This window comes from Notamacropus eugenii, chromosome 1 (genome assembly GCF_028372415.1).
Source record: "Notamacropus eugenii isolate mMacEug1 chromosome 1, mMacEug1.pri_v2, whole genome shotgun sequence".
Classification (NCBI taxonomy): Eukaryota; Metazoa; Chordata; class Mammalia; order Diprotodontia; family Macropodidae; genus Notamacropus; species Notamacropus eugenii.
Window position 1 is genome coordinate 218,932,140 of NC_092872.1, and position 15,746 is coordinate 218,947,885.

General features: G+C 39.0%; 1 protein-coding gene across 4 annotated transcripts in view; it reads right to left on the reverse strand.

The window, feature by feature from the left end:
• WDFY4 (WDFY family member 4) overlaps positions 1-15,746 on the reverse strand; it is a 382,372-nt gene that overhangs the window by 201,591 nt on the left and 165,035 nt on the right. For all 4 annotated transcript variants that reach the window (XM_072627574.1, XM_072627546.1, XM_072627553.1 and 1 more), the window contains 2 exons: positions 9,776-9,961; positions 7,413-7,549 (listed from right to left, as the gene is read on the reverse strand). In XM_072627574.1, the coding sequence (XP_072483675.1) occupies positions 7,413-7,549; positions 9,776-9,961 (323 nt within the window). The remainder of the gene's footprint in view (positions 1-7,412; positions 7,550-9,775; positions 9,962-15,746) is intronic.

Genomic DNA, 15,746 nt, shown 5'->3' on the forward strand with positions numbered 1-15,746 from the left:
TCCAGAAGAGAGACAGAAGATGCAAAAACCCCAATTTCATGCACTTGTGCCTGAATAATGTCTCTGTGCTGCCTTTTCCAGATGGCAACCTTTTCACTGGAGGAACTAATGATGTGGGCATATTTAGGGAAAAACCAATAACGGAGTCTTTAACCTTCAACAACAAAAAGCATGTTGTACAAAATGTTCCTTGGGATACATTAACAAATATCAATTACGTTGCTCACTGAGGTGTAATCAGCTGGAATCATCAAAATTAATTTTAAAAAATAATTAAACAGACCCCAGGGCAAATAGTTGATGCACTTATAGTATGACATCACAGTCTACATATCTACCTGAGAAGAAGTTGTACCTTCTGTTAACAACAAAGGGGTCTCAAGGAAAATGAGAGTTGCTTGCAGTAGAGATATGTGAAATAGTATGAGCTCAGCTTCAGCAACACAGAAGAGAGCCTATGACCTGCTCCATTCAGTCAATTCCAAAGGTCAGGATGGCATGGTAGGTGACTGGCTCAAGTCCCTTCCAGGTAAAAGAATAAGAGTTGATTTTTAAGTGATGCCACAGTAGCCAAGATATGTTGGCACCACCTAGAACAGTGATGTCCTACATGGGTGCTGTGGCCTGATCCTAAGAGAAGGCAGAGGAAATGTTGACCTTAAATGGAACATGGAATAACCTCAAAGGTTACAGAGTCAGTCAATTAAATGGTGAGAAGGTGGATTACATCCTCCTCATGATACTCAGTCATGGGGCTTGTCTGCTACCCAGCTACACCTACCCTTATCCTTCAATAGGCCTCCACTCTGAGTCTAGCGATCTGCTCTGAAAGACATCTACCTCCCTACTTGCTTCTGATTTGGAATCAGCCTCTCAAGGCACTTATAATCTAAGCACTACCTGAGCATCCACAGCAACAGATGCAGAGATGCAGTATTACCCACTGCCTTTCCCCCAAATCACATCAGGACTGTAGTAAATGCCCTTACAAGTAAGAGTCCCCCCCTTTCTTCTTTATGGCTTGAATTAGACTTCAGTAAATTCTATAGAATGGAATTGTAGGTTGTCCTCTGCATCACAAAGATATGGACATATTTCCCCCTAAAGTCACCATTCTTCTGAATGTCTCTACTTCTAGATAACCACTACACTTCCAGTCACTTAGGTATACAACCTCAATGTTATCTTCAACTCTTTAACTTCATATACCTAAACAGTTGCAAAATCTTTTCCCTCCTTTCTCACTGTTGTTGTGACATGTCTTCTATCTGTTTCCTTATCTCTACCTACTAAGCCACCATCCTTGATCAGGACTTTACTGTTTCTTGCCTAGACCATTGCAATGACCTCCTAACTGGTCTCCCTGCCTTTCAAATCCATCCTCCACACAACTGCAAGTGATTGCCTTAAAACACAAGTCTTCCAATGTAACTCCCCTACTCAATAAACTCTAGTGCAAGGGTGGGGAAGCCTTCAGCCTTGAGGTCATATGTGGCCCTCTAGGTCCTCAAGTGCAACCCTTTGACTGAATCCAAACTTCACAGAACAAATTCCCTTTAAAAAAGGATGTGTTCTGTAAAACTTGAACTAGGTCAAAAGGCTGCACCCAAAGAATGAGGCTACAGGTTCTTCACCCCTGCTCTAGTGTCTTAATGTGGACTCTAGGATTAAAAATTTCACCTTTATCTCATCCTTTGTGATTATTGTTTCAGTGTAAGTTTTATAATATAACTACTAACTCAGCAGCATTTGTATATATGTTATAAATAAGTAAATATACAAATATAATTGATTCACACTCATTTTTTATTGCTACAGATGCGTGGTCCAAAAAGTTTGTAACCTACTGGCCCAAAAGATTTTGGTGGGAGACTCGAAAAATAGCTCCTGAAACAAGGGACTAGAGTTTCCATTATAAGGTGATCTTGTTATTAATATTCCTGTAGGAACTTTCTAATGTTCTTTCAGACAGTTATTACCTATGTGTCGCTAGGCAAGTCACTTAACTTCTGCTTGCCTCAGTTTCCTCATTAATAAAATGGGGACAATAATAGCACTCACTTCTCAGAATTGTTTTAAGGATCAAAAATGCTTAGTACACTGCCTGGCACAAAGTAAGCATCACAAATGTTAGCCATTATTACAACTAGTATTATTACCATTATTTATTAAATATAATATCAAGTTCAATAGATGAGTCACAGTTGGGCTATTGGCAAGGCCAGGTGATACATCAATGATTAAGAGATTGGATAACACATTTGTAAAAGTTCTAATGTGGAATCAGGATTAGTCATGGAACAGTGCATAGAGACCTGGCTTTGGAATCAGGAAAATATAAGTTTAAGTCTTGCTTTTGACACAGATAATGTCTGTAGACCCTGGGGAAGTACTTAAACTTTCGGTGCCACAGAAAGGTCTCGAAGATTATAAGTAACAGAACAATATCTCAATGTACACTAGTAGCAAATACTGGAAGTTCCCTACTCCAGTGAAATCACAAGTCTGATCCAAGAAAAAAAAAGAATTATTTATGGACTAAAGAAACAGATCCATCAACAGTGAGTGAAAAACTACCAAAGAATGGTTATGTCATCTTGCTACCATAAAGATCACAGTCATTTTATTCAAAAGTATAAAACAGAGAAACAATATGCCAAGAATCAATAATTTCATAACTAAGGAAAATTTTTCTGTCAATGCAGTTCAAAACCTGTCTATAACTTCAACACTTAAAAAGTTGATTGAAACCCAGAGGCGTTAAATAATTGTCCCATGGTCAGAGAACTACTAAGTGTCAGAAGACACTTGAACCCAGGTTTTCCCAATTCTACATCTAATATGCCACATGTGATAGAAACAATATCCTAACATCCCCACCCCATGCAAATTAGGCCAATATTTCCTTAAAAGGTATTCAGACCAACCTTAAGTTTTGATTGATTCACAGGTTACTGATTCTGTTTCCTTGTGTTCTGAGTACAAAGCAGCCACAAGGAATTCTAGGGAAGTTCTGGTGCTTGACTGGTGAGTCACAATTAATAGTTTAAGCAAGGGAACTTCTCTCACCTGAATTACATCAAGGTGTCCTGAATGCTTATCCTTACCGATTATCCCTATGCTATGTCTAGGTAAACTATTTTTTTTAAAAATGAAATGACCTACATTTTATTCCAATAAGGAATTTAAACAACCAAGGTACCATCCTGAGTCAGACCCAAACAAGAACATCACACAACTTTTCTAAAAATAATATTATTTTTTTAAAAAATAGAATAATAACATTGGAAGCCTATATTACCTTGTATTCATTTTGAATATACTTTTAAGAGTATATATTTCTTCCCTAGATGAATGTGAGTTCCTTGAGGACAAGGATTGTTTTATTTGTTTGTTGGTCTTGTTCTGGTCTTTTTTTTTTTTTTTTTGGTGTTCAATGTCTAGCATAGCGTCTAGCACATAGTAGGCACCTTTAAACATTTGCTGATTGATTGAGAGATGACAGCTTTCTTATTTTGTCTAATTTTATATTCACTGGCAATTTATTATTTTTATTTATTAGATACTTAAATTTATTGGCCCTAGAGTTTGTTTTGTGTGTGTGTGTGTGTGTGTGTGTGTGTGTGTGTGTGTGTGTACGTGTGTGTGTGTGTGAGTGTGAGATTTAGGGTTGAACACATACACACACACTCTGAGGGATGTGGGAACAAGGAAAAGACAGAAGGTATCTGGACCTATGCTTTCATCAAAAATCCAGTATGTTGACCTTCCAGTGTTTAATTTCTCTCCCCTGGTGCAGTTCAGTAATTTCTCTGTATCTTATAGTATTAATGTATTGTCTGGAGCACTGAGAGTGCTCCATATAATTTCACCATAGTTAGCATTTGTTGAAAGTACACGTTGAACATGGATCTCCCCATCTCTAAAATCAGCCTTCTGGTGACTACACTATACTGTTTCATGACTTTCCTATTACAGATCCCAGAACTATTCACACACACACACACACACACACATATAGATACACACTGAATTCCACACCATATCAATATATGAGAAAAGTTTGGGTAATAATCTCAAATACATGTTTACTGTTGTGATCTCCGCTACTCTTTAATGTCAAGTGTACTGAGAACATAAAAACTATAAAGATCATTTTAAACATTTCCTTCAAATTTATGATAAAAAACCTGTTTTCACATTTCCCTGCAGGTCCTTAAATGTTGAATCAATAAAGTCTAGTGACACACAACACAATGGAAAATGGTCAATTCTCAAATAAAGAAGTGATCAAAGGATAAAATACATAGTTGTCAAAAGAATTGCAACCTGTTAACCATCATATTTAAGAATGATCTAAATTACTAAAAAAAGAAAGGCAAATCAACAATCATGTTTAAGAATGATTTGAATTCCTAATAAGAAAAAGGCAAATCAAAACAACTCTTCCTTTTTGCCTTACAACCAATAAATTGGCAAAGATGATAAAAAGATGGGAATAGTCAATATTGAGAGGGTTGTGGAAAGATGAGCACACTGATACACAATTGGTATAAATGTGAATTGTTCTAATTAGTTTAAAAAATAAGTTGTGCTATGAAAGTGACTGGGACCCAGAAGTGCCATGGCTAACCATATACCTCAAAGGAAATCAATGACAAAAAGAAAGATTTTATATACACTAACACGTTTAAAGTAGCACTTTTGTAGTAGCACAGGACTGGAAACAAAATAAATGCTCATCAATTGAGAAATGGCCAAGCAACAATGTGGAAATTAATGTAATGGAAAATGACTGTCTTGCAAAAAAAATGTGGAATGTGATGAATATAGAGAAACCTGGGAAAATGTACATGAACTGATAAAAAGTGAGATCAGAAAAACTAGAAATATATGCATATATGGGTATATTTCTAGTTTTTCTGATGCCACATATATTATATCTACATACATATACACATATGATATATTTGTATACACACATATACATTTACATATATATGTGTGTGTGTGTGTGACTATAGGAATATAAATCAAAAAGAACCACACGATCAGAATACTGAAAAATTATAATGACCAAGTTTGCTTGAGAGAAGACAGATAAGTCACCTTCCTCCACTCTTTCAGAGATAGGGGATGTGGGTGTAAAATAGCACATTAGAAGTCACACTTGGTAGCTGTTGGCCATTTTTCTGAACTGCGTTTTCCCCCTTACTTCATATTATATGTTATAAGATGTGTTTCTGGGAGGAAGAGGAGAGAGGGATATATTAGCAAATATAGGTGATATGAAATGAAAGATATCAACCATTTTTAATTTAAAAAAATTGGAAAAGGGTCACATGACCAACAGTCACCGGGGCTATAGAGGAAACAACTCGAGAAGTCTTTCTATGCCCACCTTCCTCTCCATAGCACACAGGAAACATTTCCCTTCTCCTAATTGTGTATTCCTCTTCCTAGAGTAATAAGGTGGGGATATGAAGAGTCATGAGAAACCACAGGGACATATTCTTGGTAGTAACTTCCCCCAAAGGAGATCATAGCCATACTCCAAAACAGTAATGTTAACTATTTCTATAGCTTCCATCATGATCATTTTGAAAGCAACTCTTTTACCATGCTTCATCTTTCTAAAGCTGTTAGACATAGCCAACCTCTGTAGTTTGTACATTTAAGCCTCATTTCACCCCACTGAGCTAGAGGACTGGGCTGGAGAGTGGAGGTCTGTTATAAGGTCTTTAGCATCTCCCTCCGGATCTTTCTGGGTCATTGGCCATAGGGCATGGCTAGAAGCCTACACTGCCTCTGCTAAGGTGCGCTTACAGCCACACAAGCTCTAAAGTTAAAAATGTGCTGCTGGCAGTACAAAGACTTTTCACGCTGCATTTCCTGTAATACACACATTCAAAAAGCCATTGGCAGAGAGAAGCAATTCCTTCCTTCATTTGGAGAGGAGATTCTAAAGCCACTGCTGCCAGCTTCCCCAATGATTGTGAATTTAGGAGGGCTCTTCATTTAGCCTCCCCTTCCCCATTTGAAATAGTTACTCCTGAGAAATGATGTCATGGTAGAAAGGAGCCTAAGAGTCAATGGACCAGAACCAAGAAAGGGCCATTAATGGCAGTTGGATGGTGACCTTTGTGGCTAATGAGAATACAGTATTCTCTTCTATGGGCTCTTTTCTCATTAAAATGTAAGCTCCTTGAGGATAGGGATTGTCTTTCTGATTGTATTTGTATCCCTAGCACTTAACCCAGTGACTGGCACACACTAAACACCAGATAAATGCTTGACAGGTCTAGGGAACCTGTGGCCTTGAGGTCACGTGTGACCCTCTAGGCTCTCAAGTGTGGCCCTTTGAATCCAAACCCACAGAACTGAGAACCAATTTGTTCTGTGAAGTTTGGATTCAGTCCAAGGGCTTCACTTAAGGACCTAGGGGACCACATGTGGTCTCAAGTCCACAGGTTCCCCACCCCTTATAGATTAACTGAATTAGTCCTTCTTAGTTATAATACCCTTTAAGACTTTCTGGGCTAATGTCAATATATATATTATAGTATGCCTACCCTATCTATCTATCCATCTATGAATATATATATGTATATATATATAGACATTTCATGCACGTGTATACATATCCAAAATATGTAAAAAAATGCAAATAGAACTGGCAAATACCCAGCTGGCTACTCACATTTATCCAACCCACCAATGATCCCGTTTTACATTGTAGTCCTCTTTTAATATGACCTTCTATATAATACCATTTCTGACTTAGCCTACATCAGCACTATTATGCCCTCTGTTAGCTCACTCCTAAGAAGGAAAAGCTGAAAAAAGCTGGACCGGGATCACCATTTCCTAGACTCTAAGATCATGCCAACCACTCATATTCAACTCCAGTCCAAACCAAACTGAAAAATCAGATCTCTTGAGGTTGAAGATAAAGGGGAAAGTTTCATACTCTCATTTGTGAATCAGAAAGAAAATTGTAAAAACAAGTATATTGCAGTAACACAAGAAATATATGCAAGTAGCATGAAATCTTGACATTCTCCCTCCAAGGACAAAAAGGCAAATGTCTTTCTACAGGTAGAGAGACTACACCTGTGATTTCTTTGGTGTAAGAAGGACTCTGTACCAATGAGTAAACTTCCTCTACCAGTGAATGTCAGCACCTTCTCTCCAGTGTGGTCTTAGTGAGCTGCCACAAAACTGAGAGGCAGAGACTTGCGTGAGATCACACATCCCATAAGTGTCCAAGACAGAATGTGCACCTACCCTGGCTTCCAAGTGGTTTTCTATCCAGTACTCCATGCTATTCTATACTTGTGTAAAATTAATCAAAGATCTTCAAGAAAAGCCTACAGCACTAGACACTAGGCTACAATGAAGTTTGAAGTTACCTCGGCCTTGCACTCGGTTTCCTTTGTTTGCCTTCCTGGAATCAACTTCATCGCTGACGACAAACTTTCGCTCCAGCTGGAGGTTTTGCTTTGATGCACTATATTTGGCTTGCTTGCAAGCATCTTTTTTTCAGATGCTACGGAGAAAAGAAAAAGAAACACCTGAAATAAGAGGAAGTAAGTACCATTCATGCAGCTTGGTAGATATTGCAGGTGGGGAAAACATGGAATTGATGAATTGTCTGGAATAAAAGCTATATCCCATTGTCATTGTCACTATCATTGTCAATTACTTCTATGAACCAAAGCAATAAACGAACATTTGCTGTAATCCTCCAGGGCACGCATTCAGGTTGACATATCTATCAACCTCTCACTAATATACAATGAGTGGCCAGTTGGCTGATCTTTCCATTCCGCCATATTTGTTTTACAAGGTTCTGTTGAGTGAGCCTCTGTCCTCCCAATCAGCAGGTTTCCAACTTCAGAGTCATCCTCACCTCTTCATTATTTCTTACTCCACATTTCTGATCTGTGGTCAAATCTTGTTGCTTCCACTTTCCCTGAATTTCTCATTTATGTTCCCCTCTCTCCACTCACTCAGTTCTGGCCCCCATCACCTCTTGCTTGGACTACTGCAAAAACTTCTAAATGTTTGCCCTACTGTCAGTCTCTTCCCACTTCAATATATCCTCACTCTTCTATCAAAATGATCTTCCTAAAGTACAGGTCTGACCATGTTATTCCATTATCCAATAAATTCCAATGGCATCCTATTGAAAATAATAATAATAACTAACATTTATATAGCACTTACTATATGCCAGGCACTGCGCTAAATGCTGAACTACAAGTATTATCTCGTTTGGTCCTCACAACAACCTTGGAGGTAGGTGCTATTATTATCCCCATTTTATAGATGAGAAAACTGAGACAGAGGTTAAATGACCAGTCTAAGCTCTCACAACTAGTAAGTGTCTGAATTTGAACTCAAATTTTTCTGACAACAGACCTTGTTTTCTCAGGCTACTGAGCTCTACCTCTATTACCTTCAGGATCAGATAAAAGTCCCCCTGTTTGGCTTTTAAAGTGCTTCACAATCTATCCCCTTCCTACTTTCCCAGTCTTCTCATACTTTAGTCCCTTCTACATATGTACCACACCACAATCCAACCTCACTGATTTATAAGCAAATAACATTCCCATTTCCCATCCCTGTGCCTTTGCATGCACCATCTTTCCTGCTAACATAAGCCTAAGATACTCATATCTCTATATCTCCACCTCTTAGAATTCCTCACTTCCTTGAGGACCCAGCTCAAAGCCTACCTTCTATGAGAGGACTTTCCTGATGGCTCAAGCTACTCAGAGCCTCTTCTCTGAGATCACCTCCAATTCATTCTCTTTCTCTCTTTAATATACCTATTTATTTTCATCTTTGTCTCCCACATCCAAAAGTAAAGTCCTGAAGGCAAGATTCATTTGTATCTATGTCTGTATCCCCAGCACTTGGCGTTGTGCCTGGTACAATATAGTACAATATAGGAAGTGTTTACTAAATGCTTAATGACTTGACCACATAACCATTAATTCTATATGTGTGTGTGTGTGTGTGTGTGTGTATATACATATGCTTTTCTCCATGTGCAATTAATAGATCCAAAATCAGTAACAATAATAGCTAGCATTTATATAGTGCCATAAGATTTACAAAGAGCTATGCAAGAATTATACGTTATCACATTTTCTTTCATTGTAAATGAGATTCTTCCTTTAAAATGTGTTAATATATATTATTTTTCAAAGTTTTTATATTTAATGGTGCCTCAGGGTTAGTTTGAAAGGCTAAGTCAACATTGTTTTCAAATTATTGTTCAATATTTGATGGAAAACAAGTCCTTCTTTTTTCTTTGTTTATGCTGTTCATTTAGCCGTGTTAACTGGCAGAGAAGGGACAGTTCAAGAAACCAGACACCACAATACATGAAAGATGATGAAAACCTTGATCTGGTTTCTGGATCTCACTGCCCCTGTTTCCAAAGGATTTAAAGTCCCAATGCATTTGAGGGAAGTGCCTTAAATGGGATGGACTGACTAGACCCTTAGCCTTCTACTGTTGCTCATTCCTAACGTCTCATCCATCTCTCTTTGGTGAAGAAAGGACTATAAAACTTTAGAAGAAATACATCCTTAGGAAAAACTCCACTGGTAAATGCATGGTCCTATAACACTGATCAGAAAAGGTACAGTACCTACACAGGGGAAGGCTACATTTAGCTTCTTGTGAAATAATCAGGGGGCTTTATGAACAAGGGTACGCTGTATAGCAAAAACAGTGATCTTTTAAGGTAAAAAAGACAGACCTAAGTAATGCTGCCAAGACTTGAGTGTTGTCTCTTCCCACAGGGGTGTGATGTTTTCAATCTTTACTTCACTCTCCCCAGGCTTTACCGAGAGATCCATCTTGAAAGCATCTTCTAGTGCCTGTCTCCTCTGATGGATAAGTTGGTGCCAGAGGCCAAGGACTGTTCTCAAAATGCCATGCTGAACTAGAAAAAAAGAGAAAATAACAGAAATAATCCAGGAAAGGATCCAAAAGCAGGTAAAGCATTCAAAGGCAGGTTTTGTTGCATGTTGCATTTTTTCCATAACATTTATTTATTTAGAAAATTATGTATGGGCATTGGGAGGCTCAGTGTTACATAGGCAATCTGTGGTCAAGTACCATGAACTAGACCAGTGGTGACAAACTCAAATAGAAATGGCATTGACTTAGAAAACTACAAATGAACATTTTCTATGTTGCATTGTATTTTTATTTATTTTGCTAAACATTTTTCAGTTGCAGTTTAATTTGATTCCTGAGAACTGAATTTTGCTGAGAGGACTTAAACCTTTTATTATGTTCAGAACTTTTGCCCTAGGAGCCTGCTTTTCTTAATTGGGATAGTTTGCTAAAATCTTTTTAAAAAAATAAATTTTATTGATATTTTGTTTTTACATTGTCTACATTTTCCCCTATATCCTTTCCTCTCCTGAAAGTCATCTTGTATAACTGACTTTTTAAAAGAAAAAAAGAGGAAAATAAAAAAAAATCAGTATAACCAATCAAGATATAGATACAATCTGAAAATACATACGGTGTTTCACATCCATACACCTTTTATCACTGTAAAAGACTTGTGAGAGATAGCTTCTTATTTCTCTTCTTGGAGGCCATGTTATTTTATGATTTTGTAAGCTTCAACTTTTATTGTTTTTATTGTTAGTTATACCATGACAGTGATTGTGTATATTATAGTAAATGTGTGTATTTCTTGAATATGCTTACTTCACTTTGCATTAGATTCATGTAAATCTTTCCATACTTCTCTGTATTCATCCTATTTATTGCTTCTTACAGCAAAGTAAGAATCTCCATTCATGTACCACAAATCGTTTAGCTATTCTCCAACCCATGAGCATCTACTTTATTTCCAAGTCTTTGCTACTATAGAAAATGCTGATATAAATATTTTTGTCCATGTAAGGACTTTCTTCTTATGAATGACTTGTTCAGGGTACATGCCTAGTAGTAAAATCTTTGGGGCAAAAAAGATAGCTATTTTAGTCATTTAGTTTGCATATTTTCAAATTGCTTTCCAAAATGATGATAGTAGCTCCCTATATCAAAGCCACTTTCAGCCATTTTTCATTTTACTACTAGGCCATCTTCTCACCTGCTGCCTACCCCTGCCTCCTTAACCCTCCCCCCTAGCATGGTGCCCTTTGAAAAATTTGTTTCTTCCTGTTTTATGCCTCCCTTGATGTTTGGACAATGTTAAATGAAGTGATTTTATCAATCAGTTCATCTCATATGATCTCAACATATGCATAGGATGAACGTTGCTAGAGAAGGAAAATGAAGTCTCCCTTGTAATCTACTAGTTTTTTCCCCTATAACTGGCAAATAATGGATTCAGTGATATCTTGCATTCCCTGCAGCTTAGTCTATTGTGTGACTGTGACAATAGCTGTTCGGTAGAAAACCATCTGCAAAAGTCTGGCTTTTCCTGTGTCCGATTCTTTAACATAAAAGATGCCCTAAATAAAGATTTAGATAATTCTCATAAAAAGATCATAGAGATGGGAAAGTAGGGATATGGGTCAGTAGTTAATAATGTTATTAAGATCATCTTTTGAGAGGGTAGTAACACCATCTGTGACTTGTCCCAATTATTTTATGTTTTCCCCTCTTTCAGATGTCCTGTAAAAACTTACTAAATACATTCAAAACTATTTTTCTTTGGGCACATTCTTTGTGTGACTAATTTGACCTAGTTGTCATTCCTAACTGTGTTTTCCTTAGTGGCATTCCCATATCCTTATATGGGACATTGTGGATGGAGGCTTTAGAGTACAAATATGGTATTTCTATTGTCATCCATGATGAAGATAAATTGCTATTGTGCTGTTGGATGCTATTGATGTTTCAGTTGGTTTTCATTATTAAATCTTTGTCACAAGAGGCTTTTCTTGGTCCCTCTAGTTCGTAATATCTTTCCCTCAATGGTTATTTTCCATTTATTTTAAATGTATCTTGTATGGATCTAATTATTTACATGTTGCCTCTCTCATTAGAGCATGATCTCCTTGAGGGCAGGGCTATTTTTACCTTTATTTGTATCCTCAGAGTTTAGCACAGTGCCTGATATATAGCAGGTGCTTAAGAAATACTTCTATATTGATTAATTTATTGAGGGACATATTTAGAAAAAAATGTGATGTCCAAACAAAAGCCATTAACAAGACTTTTATTTTTTTTAATTAAAAACCATTTTAAAAATGAATTACTGCAAAAACAATAGTGAGGTATGGGTGTGGAGCCAAGATGGTGGAGTAGAGAGAGTGCATAGCAGAGTTCTCCCATCATCCCACTCCAAACAACTTTAAAAGAACTACTCAAATCAAATTTTGGAATGACAGATCAACAAAAGGTCAGAGTGAGATAGTTTCCCAGACAAAGACAACTTAGGAAGTTGGAAAGAGAGTTCTGTGAGACAGAGATAAAGGTTAGCCTGAAGTCCACATGGATCGAACACCAGTAGTAGGACCAGGTGGTGGTGACAGAAGTAGAAGAAGCTTCAGAAGCTCTCAAGGCAGAGGTGGTAAGGGAACCTGGCAACTGGTCAGAAAGAAATGACAAGGGGGGCGGAGCCAAGATGGCGGAGTAGAAAGACGCACATACACATAGCTCTGAACCCACAACCCATAGAATGGCTACAGGGAAGTAACTCACGGCGAATTCCGCACCCAGAGGCCACGGAACATTGGAGCGTGGGAGATTTCTGTTCCAGAGAGACCTGCAAACCTCTCGCGGGGGGGTCCTTCGCGCTGCAGACTGGGCGCCAGGACTGGGAGCTGAGTGCAGCCCTGCCGCAGCCGTGGCACCGAGAGGAAAAGATCCGAGCAGGCTTCACAGACAGGATCTCCAGCGGCCACGCGGGTCCCTCCACCCACAGAGGGATCTGCAAACCTCTCGCAAAAGGTCCGTCGCGCTGCAGACACAAAACCCAGCCCAGACCTGCTGCGGCCACAGCTGCGGCACCGAGAGAAACAGATCCGAGCAGGTTTCAGGGACGGGATCTCCAGCGGCCGCACAAGTCCCTCCACCCACAGGTGACAGGGGTGGGTGAGAGAGTCTCTTTGGCGGGTCGAGAGGGGAGTGGGGTGCCCCCATAATTCAGGCCCCCCCCGGGAGGTAGAAGCTAAGAGGCGGCTGCAGACAGGGGCTCCCCAAGCGGGCGGGAGCCTGAATCCATTGCGGAAGGTCTGTGCATAAACCCCTGAGGGAACTGAGCCTGAGAGGTGGCCCTGCCCCGACCTCAGCACCAGAACATAATCTCATACTGAATAGCAGCCCTGCCCCCGCCAAAAGCCCTGAGGCTGGAAGCAGCATTTGAATCTCAGACCACAAACACGGGCTGGGAGGATCAGGAGGTGAGGTGGGTGTGAGGAAAATATTCAGAGGTCAAGTCACTGGCTGGGAAAATGCCCAGAAAAGGGAAAAGAAATAAGACTATAGAAGGTTACTTTCTTGGCGAACAGGCATTTCCTCCCTTCCTTTCTGATGAGGAAGAACAATGCTTACCATCAGGCAAAGACACAGAAATCAAGGCTTCTGTGTCCCAGCCCACCCAATGGGCTCAGGCCATGGAAGAGCTCAAAAAGAATTTTGAAAATCAAGTTAGAGAGGTGGAGGAAAAGCTGGGAAGAGAAATGAGAGACATGAAGTCAAAGCATGAACAGCAGATCAGCTCCCTGCTAAGGGAGACCCAAAAAAATGTTGAAGAAATTAACACCTTGAAAACTAGCCTAACTCAATTGGCAAAAGAGGTTCAAAAAGCCAATGAGGAGAAGAATGCTTTCAAAAGCAGAATTAGCCAGATGGAAAAGGAAATTCAAAAGCTCACTGAAGAAAATAGTTCTTTCAAAATTAGAATGGCACAGATGGAGGCTAATGACTTTACGCAAAACCAAGAAATCACAGAACAAAGAGAGAAGAATGGAAAAATGGAAGATAATGTGAAATATCTCATTGGAAAAACAACAGACCTGGAAAATAGATCCAGGAGAGACAATTTAAAAATTATGGGACTACCTGAAAGCCATGATCAAAAGAAGAGCCTAGACACCATCTTTCATGAAATTATCAAGGAAAACTGCCCTGAGATTCTAGAACCAGAGGGCAAAATAAATATTCAAGGAATCCACAGAACACCGCCTGAAAGAGATCCAAAAAGAGAAACTCCTAGGAACATTGTGGCCAAATTCCAGAGTTCCCAGGTCAAGGAGAAAATACTGCAGGCAGCTAGAAAGAAACAATTCAAGTATTGTGGAAATACAATCAGGATAACACAAGATCTAGCAGCCTCTACATTAAGGGATCGAAGGGCATGGAACAGTATATTCCAGAAGTCAAAGGAACTAGGACTAAAACCAAGAATCACCTACCCAGCAAAACTGACTATAATACTTCAGGGGAAAAAATGGTCTTTCAATGAAATAGAGGATTTTCAAGTATTCTTGATGAAAAGACCAGAGCTGAAAAGAAAATTTGACTTTCAAACACAAGAATGAAGAGAACCATGAAAAGGTGAACAGCAAAGTGAAGTCATAAGGGACTTACTAAAGCTGAACTGTTTACATTCCTACATGGAAAGACAATATTTGTAACTCTTGAAACATTTCAGTATCTGGGTACTGGGTAGGATTACACATGCACACACGCTCACATACATAGAGACAGAGTGCACAGAGTGAATTGAATAGGATGGGATCATATCTTTAAAACAAAATGAAATCAAGCAGTGAGAGAGAAATATATTGGGAAGAGAAAGGGAGAAATTGAATGGGGCAAATTATCTCTCATAAAAGAGGCAATCAAAAGACTCATTAGTGGAGGGATAAAGAGGGGAGGTGAGAGAAAAACATGAAGTCTACTCTCATCACATTCCACTAAAGAAAAGAATAAAGTGCACACTCATTTTGGTAGGAAAACCTATCTCACAATACAGGAAAGTGGGGGTTAAGGGGACAAGCAGGGTGGGGGGGATGATAGAAGGGAGGGCATGAGGAGGAGAGTGCAATTCGAGGTCGACACTCATGGGGAGGGATAGGATCAAAAGAGAATAGAAGTAATGGGGGACAGGATAGGATGGAGGGAAATATAGTTAGTCCTATACAACACAACTATTATGGAAGTCATTTGCAAAACTACACAGATATGGCCTATATTGAATTGCTTGCCTTCCAAAGGGAAGGGGTGGGGAGGGAGGGAGGAAGAGAAGTTGGAACTCAAAGTGTTAGGATCAACTGTCGAGTAATGTTCTTGCCACTAGGAAATAAGAAAAACAGGTAAAGGGGTATAGAAAGCTATCTGGCCCTACAGGACAAAAGAGAAGATGGAGACAAGGGCAGAGAGGGATGATAGAAGAGAGAGCAGATTGGTCATAGGGGCAATTAGAATGCTTGGTGTTTGGGGGGGGAGGGGACAAAAGGGGAGAAAATTTGTAACCCAAAATTTTGTGAAAATGAATGTTAAAAGTTAAATAAATAAATTTAATAAAAAAAATAAAAAAAAAAAAAAAGAAAGAAATGACAAGGGACTCCTATGCTGGCACTGGATGGAGGATCAGATGCTTTGACCATTCCATTGCCTATACACACTTCTGGGTCATAGTTCAAGGAGAGAGAGGAGTGCTCTTGGTCAAGAGGGAGAGTATAAGCCTTGAGAGGCAACATTACTTTTGGTCACAACTGATTGAGGATCCTAAGTTCCATTGAACCATTTCT